We start from the raw sequence: 12,434 nt of genomic DNA, 5'->3' as shown, positions 1-12,434 counted from the left end.
TACAAGACCAAACACACACAGGTTACAAGACAACACAGCTGATGGTGCTGCAGGTGTGCAGACAGACAGAAGCCTGCTGTGGGCAGATGACGTTCTGACTAAATGATAAATTCATGTTTCAGTAAACTGATGGGAAAACACAAGTTCATCTAGGAGCCTGAAGACCACGTTCCCACTAACAGCTTCCATCCATCTTTTATCCAAACCACTCATCCTGCTCTCAGGGTCGCGGGGATGCTGGAGCCGATCCCAGCAGTCATTGGGCAGCAGGCGGGGAGACACCCTGGACAGGCCGCCAGGCCATCACAGGGCAACTAACAGCATGTGATTCATTAAACCAACATCTTGTTAGTTACATCTATGTAGGCGCTCATTTCTCTAGCTATAATAGTCAAGTAATATGAGTTATAATGTAAAGCAATAAGAGCATGGCTCTGGTATTTCAGATGTTAGCTACTTAGCAGGACGAAGGTTAACAGTGGGCAGTGCCTTTAAATAAGGGTGGGGCTCAGTGAGACAGTGGGCTGTACTATGGTGAAGGGTAGGTGTTACCTTGAGAAGAGGGGCAGTCGCAGCAATGGTAGCAGCAGAAACAACCGCTGCTGTGTTTGCAGCCTCTCCCAGCAGCACTGAGGACACACAGGGGACACGCTGGGGCCCTGCGGCAGACTCTAAGGAGGCCTGGCAGGAAGAGACCACATCCTTTGGATGTGTGAAACTCTGGATAGTCCTGGATCCAGGGTCTAAAAGCTGAACTTTCACCTCCTTCCTCAAGGGGGCGCTATGACACATGCAGACGACAGAGAAAACCGACAGATAACGAAAGAATGCAGATGTAGGAGGGCAAGAGAGGGAACAGTAGAGAAGAGAAGGGGAGAAAATGGTATCATTGTTATAATTAAAACTTTACAATATTACCATCAGAAGATAGTGAGAACATAATTTCAGATATTTCCCAAACAAAGAATTGAATGGATGATAGACAGAGAGAGAAAGAGACAGACAGACAGACAGAATGATGATGAATGATGGGGAAATGAAAGCCACTTTATTTCGTCATTGTACAGGTTACAATGAAATGTGTTCTCTGCATTTAACCCATACTATTGTGTAGGAGCAGTGGGCAGCTGCCCCAGTTATTCTTCCCATTGCACTTCTTCCCAATGCCTTGCTCAGGGGCACAGGCAGGAGTATTAACCCTAACATGAATGTTTTGCTGATGGTGGGAGGAAACTGGAGCACCCAGATGAAACCCACGCAGACATGGGGAAAACATGCAAACTCCACACAGAAAGGACCTGGGACGGCCTGGGTTCCATCTTGCTGTGAGGAATAGTGCTAACCACTGGACCACCGTGCTGCCCAGAAGTGACAGAGAGACAGAATGATGATGGATGATAGAGAAGTGACAGAGCGAGATTGAATGATGATGGATGACAGGGAAGTGACGGAGAGACAGAATGATGATGGATGATAGAGAAGTGACAGAGACAGAATGATGATGGATCACAGAGAAGTAACAGAGAGACCGAATGATGAAGGATGGTAGAGAAGTGACAGAGTGAGATCAAACGATAATGGATGATAGAGCAGTGACGGAGAGACATAATGATGATGGATGATAGAGAAGTGACAGAGAGAGATCAAATGATGATGAATGATAGAGAAGTGACAGAGAGACAGAATGATAATGTAGGGTAGAGAAGTGACAGAGAGAGATGGAATGATGATGGATGATAGAGAAGTAACAGAGAGACAGAATGAGGATGGATGGTAGAGAAGTGACAGAGATAGAATGATAATGGATGATAGAGAAGTGACAGTGAGACCGAATTATAATGGATGGTAGAGAAGTGAGAGAGAGAGATCGAATGATGAGGGATGGTAGAGAATTGACAGAGAGAGATCGAATGATGATGGATCGTATAGAGAAGTGACAGAGAGACAGAATGATGATGGATGGTAGGGAAGTGACAGAGAGAAATCAAATGATGATGGATGGTATAAAGAAGTGACAGAGAAACAGAATGATGATGGATGGTAGAGAAGTGACCGAGAGAGATCGAATGATGATGGATGGTAGAGAAGTGACAGAGAGACAGAATGATGATGGATGATAGAGAAGTGACAGAGAGAGATTGGATGATGATGGATGGTAGAGAAGTGACAGAGAGACAGAATGATGATGGATGGTAGAGAAGTGACAAAGAGACAGAATGATGATGGATGCTAGAGAAGTGACAGAGAGACAGAATGATGTTGGATGGTAGAGAAGTGACAGAGATAGAATGATAATGGATGGTAGAGAAGTGAGAGAGAGATCGAATGATGATGGATGGTAGCTAATTGACAGAGACAGAATGATGATGGATCCCAGAGAAGTAACAGAGAGACAGAATGATGAAGGATGGTAGAGAAGTGACAGAGTGAGATCAAACGATAATGGATGATAGAGCAGTGACGGAGACACATAATGATGATGGATGATAGAGCAGTGACAAAGAGACAGAATGCGAATGGATGGTAGAGAAGTGACAAAGAGAGATCGAATAATGATGGATGATAGAGAAGTGACAGAGACAGAATGATGATGGATGGTAGAGAAGTGACAAAGAGACAGAATGCGAATGGATGGTAGAGAAGTGACAAAGAGAGATCGAATGATGATGGATGGTAGAGAAGTGACAGAGAGACAGAATGATAATGTAGGGTAGAGAAGTGACAGAGAGAGATGGAATGATGATGGATGATAGAGAAGTGACAGAGAGACAGAATGATGATGGATGGTAGAGAAGTAACAGAGAGACAGAATGATGATGGATGATTGAGATGTGACAGAGACAGAATGATGATGGATGGTAGAGAAGTGACAGAGAGACAGAATGATGATGGATGGTAGCGAAGTGACAAAGAGACAGAATGATGATGGATGCTAGAGAAGTGACAGAGAGACAGAATGATGTTGGATGGTAGAGAAGTGACAGAGATAGAATGATAATGGATGGTAGAGAAGTGAGAGAGAGATCGAATGATGATGGATGGTAGAGAATTGACAGAGAGAAAGAATGATAATGGATACTAGAGAAGTGAGAGAGAGATCGAATGATGATGGATGGTATAGAGAAGTGACAGAGACAGAATGATGTTGGATGGTAGAGAAGTGACAGAGATAGAATGATAATGGATGGTAGAGAAGTGAGAGAGAGATCGAATGATGATGGATGGTAGAGAATTGACAGAGAGAAAGAATGATAATGGATACTAGAGAAGTGAGAGAGAGATCGAATGATGATGGATGGTATAGAGAAGTGACAGAGACAGAATGATGTTGGATGGTAGAGAAGTGACAGAGATAGAATGATAATGGATGGTAGAGAAGTGAGAGAGAGATCGAATGATGATGGATGGTAGAGAATTGACAGAGAGAAAGAATGATAATGGATACTAGAGAAGTGACAGAGAGAGATCGAATGATGATGGATGATAGAGAAGTGACAGAGAGAGATCGAATGATGATGGATGGAAGAGAAGTGACAGAGATCAAATAATGATGGATGGTAGAGAAGTGACAGAGAGAGAGAATGATGATGGATGGAAGAGAAGTGACAGAGATCAAATAATGATGGATGGTAGAGAAGTGACAGAGAGAGATTGCATGATGATGGATGGTAGAGAAGTGACAGAGATCAAATAATGATGGATGGTAGAGAAGTGACAGAGAGACAGAATGATGTTGGATGGTAGAGAAGTGACAGAGATAGAATGATAATGGATGGTAGAGAAGTGAGAGAGAGATCGAATGATGATGGATGGTAGAGAATTGACAGAGAGAAAGAATGATAATGGATACTAGAGAAGTGAGAGAGAGATCGAATGATGATGGATGGTATAGAGAAGTGACAGAGACAGAATGATGTTGGATGGTAGAGAAGTGACAGAGATAGAATGATAATGGATGGTAGAGAAGTGAGAGAGAGATCGAATGATGATGGATGGTAGAGAATTGACAGAGAGAAAGAATGATAATGGATACTAGAGAAGTGACAGAGAGAGATCGAATGATGATGGATGATAGAGAAGTGACAGAGAGAGATCGAATGATGATGGATGGAAGAGAAGTGACAGAGATCAAATAATGATGGATGGTAGAGAAGTGACAGAGAGAGAGAATGATGATGGATGGAAGAGAAGTGACAGAGATCAAATAATGATGGATGGTAGAGAAGTGACAGAGAGAGATTGCATGATGATGGATGGTAGAGAAGTGACAGAGAGACAGAATGATGATGGATGATAGAGAAGTGACAGAGAGACAGAATGATGATGGATGGTAGAGAACTGACAAAAAGAGTGATAGTGATAATAAAGGTATAAAGTGACCTGTGTCTGAGGGCAGCCAGCAGCGCTCCTCTGCCTCCTGCAGGGTAATGGCAGGTGAGCAGGTCGTGTTCTGGCAAAACAAACACAAACACCTGTCTGGTTTAACCAACAGATAGAGACACACTCACACAGCTTCAGTTAAACCTCATACATTTGTAAATGCTTTGTTTGTGAATGCTTGGTGAATGCTTTCAAATTATACATGTAAATAAGTTCATGTAAAGTGAATTGCAATGCATTTTAATGCATAAAAGTTGTTTTATAATAAACTCTGGTTGATTGATAGATGAAGTAAAAGCCATTTTAAAACTGCACATGATGTGACTTCCTTTTGTAGCAGTCCTTCATGTAGTTTAAGTCTCATCTAAATCATACAGGGTTTCCAAATCAGGCTTGGGTGATATAAGGATAATATCATTCAGCACAATTTTGGAAATCCACAATAATAGTTGTCATTCTGTCCAATAAAAAGAAAATAAACTTGTCATTATGGGGCGTCTGGGTGGCATGGTCATCTATTCCGCTGCCTACCAACACGGGGGTCACCGGTTCGAATCCCTGTGTTACCTCCGGCTTGGTCGGGCATTGCTACAGACACAATTGGCCGTGTCTGCAGGTGGGAAGCCGGATGTGGGTATGTGTCCTGGTCACTGCACTAGCGCCTCCTCTGGTCAGTCGAGGCGCCTGTTCAGAGGGAAGGGGGAACTGGGGGGAACAGCGTTATCCTCCCACGCGCTACATCCCCCTGGTGAAACTCCTCACTGTCAGGTGAAAAGAATCGGCTGGTGACTCCACATGTATCAGAGGAGGCATGTGGTAGTCGCTGCACTAGCGCCTCCTCTGACGCTAGTGCAGCGACCAGGACACATACCCACATCCAACTTCCCACCCGCAGACACAGCCAACTGTCACTGTAGCAACGCCCAACCAAGCCAGCAGTAACACGGGGATTTGAACCAGCGATTCCCGTGTTGGTAGGTAACGGAATAGACCTCTATGCTAATAGTGCCTTGGGGGGAAAGCCATGTTTGGCAACCATTTCGGGGGCAAATAAAAGCATACTTCGGGGGTTGTGCAGTGTATGGGACACGGGAGCTGCCATTAAAATGATATCTCTGCTCTTGCCTCCTTCTTTCACGCCAGCTCACCACAGTACCTACTCTATCTGTTAAGTCCCCCTCCTCTTTCATCTGCTTCTGTCTACGGATATCTCTCGTTTTTGGAAGACTCACTCTGTATTGTTACAATTTGACAGGCAAATTTACAAAGAATGGATTGTGGCCGCTGACAGCACCAGGAATTTCGCATCACTTGTAACCGCTATCTGCCCCGTCTCAAGGTCCAATTCACAAAAGATATTGGTAATGATATTGCAGCACAAACATGCCCATAAAGTTTTGCAGTTGAGTGTAATTTGCCCTTTTTTGTGTCTGGTTTCTATTATCCGTTTGGCAAAGTGGTGGCTTTACACCAAGATCAGTCACAGTCAAGAGCGTGTTTTTACACATGTTCAATAATCCATCCATCCAGCCCTATCCGAACCGCTCATCCCGCTCTCAGGGTGGCGGGGATCCTGGAGCCTATCCCAGCAGTCACTGGGTGGCAGGCAGGGAGACACCCTGGACAGGCCGCCAGGCCATTACACAGGACCCACACACCCACACGCACACACACACACACACTTTCATACCTAGGGACAATTTAGTACGGCCGAGTCACCTGACCTACACGTCTTTGGACTGTGGGAGGAAACCGGACCTCCTGGAGGAAACCCACACAGACACGGGGAGGACATGCAAACTCCACACAGAGGACAACCCAGGATGACACACCCAAGGTTGGACTAGCCCGAGGCTTGAACCAAGAACCTTCATGCTGTGAGGTGACTGCGCTAACCACTGCACCACCGTGTCGCCTGCTCAATAATCCAGGTAAGAAAATCACAAAAAGTTGATTCAGTTCATCCGGACACAGCGTTTATTGGGATAATGTTCCTGCCTGTTCCCCTGACCAAGGTATCAGTAAAAGAGCTGGAGTTGGTTCCCGGGCGCTGCAGCTGCCCACTGCTCCTGTACAACAGGATGGGTTAAATGCAGAAAACAAATTCGTTGTAAGAATACAATGACAAAGTAAAGTGGCTTTCTTCTGCTTGATGTTGTGTCCAGATGAACTGATTCAGCTTCCTGTGATAGGCAGGTTCAATGCCATCCTTGATGTCATCAAGTATAGCAAGAATTGTTTAACCTGGTAACCTGTATCTGCAAATGACTTGGGTCTCTGTTGAATCAAAAAGTCATATTCTCCTGTGAAATATCCGCTCATGAGCACGCCTGGCATGACGACGCCTTCACCTGGCTACAGTCACTGCTGCCCTGAGCACTGGAAAGTCTGGGCATCACCAACTCTCTGAAGACACTAATCATTATCAATCTAACTGCGTGTGGCTGTTAGTGCTGGTGTTCTGCAATGTGGCTCATTTGCAGAGACAGGGGCCAATTTTGCACCAAATGTATACATATTACTTAATGTAAATATGTGCAAATAGCACCGTAGCACCTAGATGTTATTTGCTTGGCAGCAGAGTTAGGGGTGCATTTCACCGTTTGTGGTTACTTTGAGAATTACACGGTTTATTTTTGTCTTATTTGTGCAGGTTTTGCGCCCTCAAAAGCCACACAATCCTTCTGCGAGCTCACCAGAGAGTGATTGTTATTTGGGGTGCTTTAACTGTGCCTCTCCCTCATGCCTCTCAGCGCTTGGTCGACCAATCGTGTAACTTTAGTGACATAGTTGGTCACCTGATCCAGCAGCCCAATCATCTGGTCGGTCGGTCAGTCAGTCAGTCAGTCAGTCAGTCAGTCAGTCAGTCAGTCAGTCAGTCAGTCAGTCAGTCAGTCAGTCAGGGACATTAGAGTTTGCAGGGCTGGCCTGCCAAAAAAGATAAAACTATTCATATGGTTGATTTATTCGTGTAGACTGACAACAGCATGCGCTTGCTTAAGTCACTCAAACTCAAATCACTTATTTCCCAACAAGCACAATGTCGCTGCTTCACTGTAACTTTGGTTGAGAATAAAATGAGCCTTAATAATTAAAGACACAAGATACAAACGTATTCTAGGATTGCTAGGTAGAAGCTTGTTGAGTAAGGGGTCCGCGGTGGTGTAGCGGTCTAAGCATCGGCTTTGTATCGATGCAGTTGCCCACTGGGGACCGGGGTTCGCGCCCCGGTCTCGTCAGATCTGACTATGGCCGGACTCAATGAAGCAGCAATAATTGGCAGCGCTGTCTTCGGGAGGGGGCGGAGTCGGCTTGTGTTCGTCACATGAATGCGTCTCTGGGTGTGTCGGAAAAAGCAGTGGTTCGGCCTGGATTCGCCTTGTCACGAAAGTGGCGAGGCGAATCCTTCGAGACTGCCGGCCGGAGAGATGCAGTTGGCGAACGGATGCAGTACGAGGGGAGGTGTTTGAACTAAAATAGGGATCGATTGGCCACTAAATTGGGAGAAAAAGGGAAAAATTAGAAATAAATTTATAGAAGAAGCTTGTTGAGGAAAGACCAAATGTAGTAAGACAGTCTATGAGCAAATTTTCAACCAAACTCATATAGTAAAGATAATATTGCATATCCTTAGCAGACATGTCTCACCTTTGTCTCCACTGGTCTGCGTCTGAGTTAAAGGTCTACTTGCAGCAATCTCCTGTCTGTCTCTACCAGTGTCCTGGAAGACATGAAGAGAATATTAGCTACTTAAACCTCTCCTCTTCCTTGTTGATGATCTGTTAGACAGGGTCACAGAGACAGACAGGGTTTGTGGCACACATCAGTTGTTTTAACGTGATTTAACAACCGGGATGCCATACTTGAACCTCGTCTTCCCTTTTCCAGATTCAGTCAATGAACAGAAGCAGCACATGCATCCAGAGAGAGAGCGACAGATTGAGATGATCTACAAACTACCAGCAGCACCATGACACCAGATGGAAGTTCACCTGTACCTTAGCACTGCTGTTGGCAATAGAGGTGACATGCAACCAGACTCACACATTCTGGAGGTTGTTGGTTCTCTTTCCAGGCTCCAGGTTTGGCTCTGCTTGGCCCTTTCGACCCTCCATGTGTTTCTGACAACAGAAGACATTCAAGATACACTGTTTATTTCTACAGCAGGAGAACACACACCCAGCCCCAAAAAAATATAATCCAGAGCCCCATTCAGATCACTGGATGAGAACAAATGATGGATGACAGAGAAATGACGAGAGAGGGGCATAATGAGAAGAATGCTAAGAACAACAACAACAAAAAAAGAGAAATTGAAGATTTCACAGAATCAGTCTGAAAGAAAAAATGCTCTTTATGTTTTGTGTTTGGTAAATAGTGCATGAGCCTTTGTATGTATGTATGTAGGTATGTATGTATGTATGTATCCATGCTTTGTCCTTCAGCAACATTACATTAAGGTCTAATAATATCTGTGGCCAGGTTCTTAAAACCTGTGCTGAACTGTTGTGTGGAATATTTCACACTATTTTCACACCATCCCTTCAGCAACAGAGGGTCCCTAAATTATGGAAACATTCCACAGTTGTACCAGTTGCCAAGACCAGAACCCCTGTGACATTAAATGATTATAGACCAGTAGCGTTGACTTCTCTAATCATGAAGATGTTTGAGAAGCTCATTAAAAACGAGGTTTTATCGCAGGTGGAGAAATCCCTTGATCCACTGCAATTTGCATACAGGCCCGATAAGGGTGTACAAGATCTCATGATAACACTATTAAATTTTCTGTACTACCATCTTGAGGGGACAAATGCTCATGCCAGGCTGCTTATAGATTTCTCCTCAGCCTTTGACACAGTCCAGCCACATCTGTTAGGTACTACTACTACTTTCAGTTGCTCCCGTTAGGGGGCGACACAGCAGATCATCTGTTTCCATCTCTTCCTGTCCTCTGCATCCTCCTCTGTCACATCAGCCACCTGCATGTCCTCCCTCACCACATCCATAAACCTCCTCTTTGGCCTTCCTCTTCTCCTCTTCCCTGGCAGCTCCATATTCAGCATCCTTCTCCCAGTATACTCAGCATCTCTCCTCCACACATGTCCAAACCATCTCAATCTTGTCTCTCTTGCTTTGTCTCCAAACCGTCCAACCTGAGCTGTCCCTCTAATATACTCCTTCCTAATCCTGTCCTTCCTAATCCGGTACAGCCACATCTGTTAGCAGATAAACTAATTCATTTCTTCAGACTGGATCTCAGTTGGCTGGATACTGGACTTCTTGACTGATTGGTCCCAGTGTGTGAGGGTTAATGGCTCTTTTCCAATTAGCTGTACTCTTCCACCGGTTCCCCTCAGGGCTGTTGCCTCCCCGTTACTCTACATCTTGTACACTAATGACTGTTGCCATAGCAACCATACCAACAGACACATTCACATTAGCGGATGATTCTGTGATTGTAAGTCTTCTTGAAGGGGAGGAGGAACAACTCGGACCTGTGGTCGATGATTTTTCTGTATTGGTGTGATGAGTCCTTTCTCAACTTAAATGTGTCTAAAACTAAAGACATGATGATCAGTTTTAGAAAGACTCCTCCTAGTCCTGTACCAGCCAGCATTAAAGGTGCTGGCATTGAGCTTGTGGACAGCTACAGATATCTGGGGGTTGTTCTCCACAACACGTTGTGCTTTGAAACTCACGTTGCTTCCACATCCAAGGTCCAACAAAGACTTTTTTCCCGAGGAACATGTGGACATGTAATGTCTCCTGCCAGATGATGACTCTCTTCCATATGGACATGTAATGTCTCCTGCCAGATGATGACTCTCTTTCATATGGACATGTAATGTCTCCTGCCAGATGATGACTCTCTTCCATATGGACATGTAGTGTCTCCTCCCAGATGATGACTCTCTTCCATATGGACATGTAGTGTCTCCTGCAAGATGATGACTCTCTTCCATATGGACATGTAATGTCTCCTGCCAGATGATGACTCTCTTTCATATGGACATATAATGTCTACTCCCAGATGATGACTCTCTTTCATATGGACATGTAGTGTCTCCTGCCAGATGATGACTCTCTTCCATATGGACATGTAGTGTCTCCTCCCAGATGATGACTCTCTTCCATATGGACATGTAGTGTCTCCTCCCAGATGATGACTCTCTTCCATATGGACATGTAGTGTCTCCTCCCAGATGATGACTCTCTTCCATATGGACATGTAATGTCTCCTCCCAGATGATGACTCTCTTTTATATGGACATGTAGTGTCTCCTCCCAGATGATGACTCTCTTCCATATGGACATGTAATGTCTCCTGCCAGATGATGACTCTCTTTCATATGGACATATAATGTCTACTCCCAGATGATGACTCTCTTTCATATGGACATGTAGTGTCTCCTGCCAGATGATGACTCTCTTCCATATGGACATGTAGTGTCTCCTCCCAGATGATGACTCTCTTCCATATGGACATGTAATGTCTCCTCCCAGATGATGACTCTCTTTTATATGGACATGTAGTGTCTCCTCCCAGATGATGACTCTCTTCCATATGGACATATAATGTCTACTCCCAGATGATGACTCTCTTCCATATGGACATGTAGTGTCTCTTGCCAGATGATGACTCTCTTCCATATGGACATGTAGTGTCTCCTCCCAGATGATGACTCTCTTTTATACAAGTTTTACTGAAACAGGTTTAAGGTGCTGGGTTGTGGCTTGGTTTGGTAAACTTGACTCTGGCCAATAAAAAACGGCTTGATAGACTCATCATGTGGGCTGGCAAGATTTGAGGGGGAAGCCAAGCCCAGCTTGCCGACCTTTATAATAGGAGGGCGTTCAGGAAGGCTACTTCCCTTCTGGCGTGCCAAGGTACTTCCCTTCTGGAGTACCCCCCCCCCCCCCTTCGGCCAGAGTTGGAGCTGGTACCTTCAGGACATAGTGGGTTGAGGAGGTGCTGTATCAGGACTAAGAGATACAGCGCTTCCTTTGGCCCACTGCCATCCAGCTGTTCAATGGTAGATAGTGTTCGTCTGTTGTCTGCAGTTGGCTAGTTTCCTTGGTCCGTATATATTTTATATTTTTTATATTTCATGTTTCATATTCTATATTTGAGCTACTTTGGTTCTCCGTGCCCACCATGTGCTGTTGTCAATTCCGCCTTGGTGTGTGTGTGTTTTGTCTTTGTGTGAGAGTTTTCATACCGGCTGCAAACTGATGTCCCTGCAAGGGACACTAAAGACACGTTGAGCCGACTTGGAGGTGGACAAAATGACGTTTTAGCTCATCCTCCGACTTACTGAGCAGCTCCACTCTACGGTGACCCACCTGTGCCAATAGGGACGCCGTGCTGGTCAGGAAGAGCTCGACCCAGCTGCTTCCGGTGCTGACCGGGTGGAGGGTGTGTGTGCTGCTCACCGGCGCGGGGCGGCGGCGGCGGCGGAGGGACGTCCGTCTCCCACGTCTCCATATGGGACGTCCGGTTGTGTCTGTCCGCGGTTACCCGGGACACACGTCCGCCGTCCCGCCGTCTCCCTCCGCCCCGGTAAAGGAAACACGGTCCGGTTGATCGGATCAAAACTTGTCCGGCATCAGAACTTAAGCTGGACTCGTCGTCCACACGACTACCTCCCAATGACCCGGATATGTGGTCCGCCCCCGGCCCGTGATCCATGTTGCGCGGGGCTTCAGCTTGTGGCCGGTGTCTGACGGCAGCTCTAACGGCTCCTTGCGCGCCTTCCCCGGCCGGCCGGGAGCTTTTCAAACTTCCCGCTCCTCCAGCCGCGGGAAGCAGAGGCCGACGGCAGAGTGGTGAAAAGCCAATGACAGGCGTTGCTCGGACGCGCGCCCGCTCAGCAGTCCGCACGGCACCCCGTCTGCGGCGGAAACGGAAGAGAGAGCACGGCGGCGTAAACACCAGTTGGTCTGACGTCACCACTGGCGGGACCCTGCTGACGTCACTTCCTAAGCGGCCCACCCAACACAGTATCGCGACAAGTAAGTATCGAAGTCTCGTGTCACGTGATCACCAGAGC

General features: G+C 46.0%; 1 protein-coding gene across 1 annotated transcript; it reads right to left on the bottom strand.

The window, feature by feature from the left end:
* Nucleotides 1-370: 370 nt before the first annotated feature.
* On the bottom strand, nt 371-12,094 carry LOC130126660 (uncharacterized). Its single transcript, XM_056296269.1, has 6 exons — nt 11,728-12,094; nt 8,425-8,501; nt 8,029-8,101; nt 4,381-4,450; nt 553-781; nt 371-382 (listed from the first exon to the last, which is right to left on the bottom strand). Exons 1-6 carry the CDS (start codon nt 12,071-12,073, stop codon nt 371-373), a joined length of 807 nt encoding a protein of 268 aa, XP_056152244.1. The 5' UTR covers nt 12,074-12,094.
* Between the last annotated feature and the right edge of the window lie 340 nt (nt 12,095-12,434).

The sequence above is a fragment of the Lampris incognitus genome, chromosome 16 (genome assembly GCF_029633865.1).
Source record: "Lampris incognitus isolate fLamInc1 chromosome 16, fLamInc1.hap2, whole genome shotgun sequence".
Lineage (NCBI taxonomy): Eukaryota > Metazoa > Chordata > Actinopteri > Lampriformes > Lampridae > Lampris > Lampris incognitus.
This window is presented reverse-complemented; position numbering and strand designations above follow the sequence as displayed.

Excerpts from the sequence above, each read along its gene's own strand:
- LOC130126660 (XM_056296269.1), bottom strand. The coding sequence starts at position 12,073 with ATGGATCACGGGCCGGGGGCGGACCACATATCCGGGTCATTGGGAGGT. Across the intron at positions 8,102-8,424 it reads ACCAACAACCTCCAGAATGT|GACACTGGTAGAGACAGACA; the intron begins GTGAGTCTGGTT and ends CATGTCTTCCAG. Across the intron at positions 782-4,380 it reads CTGGCTGCCCTCAGACACAG|CGCCCCCTTGAGGAAGGAGG; the intron begins GTCACTTTATAC and ends CATGTGTCATAG.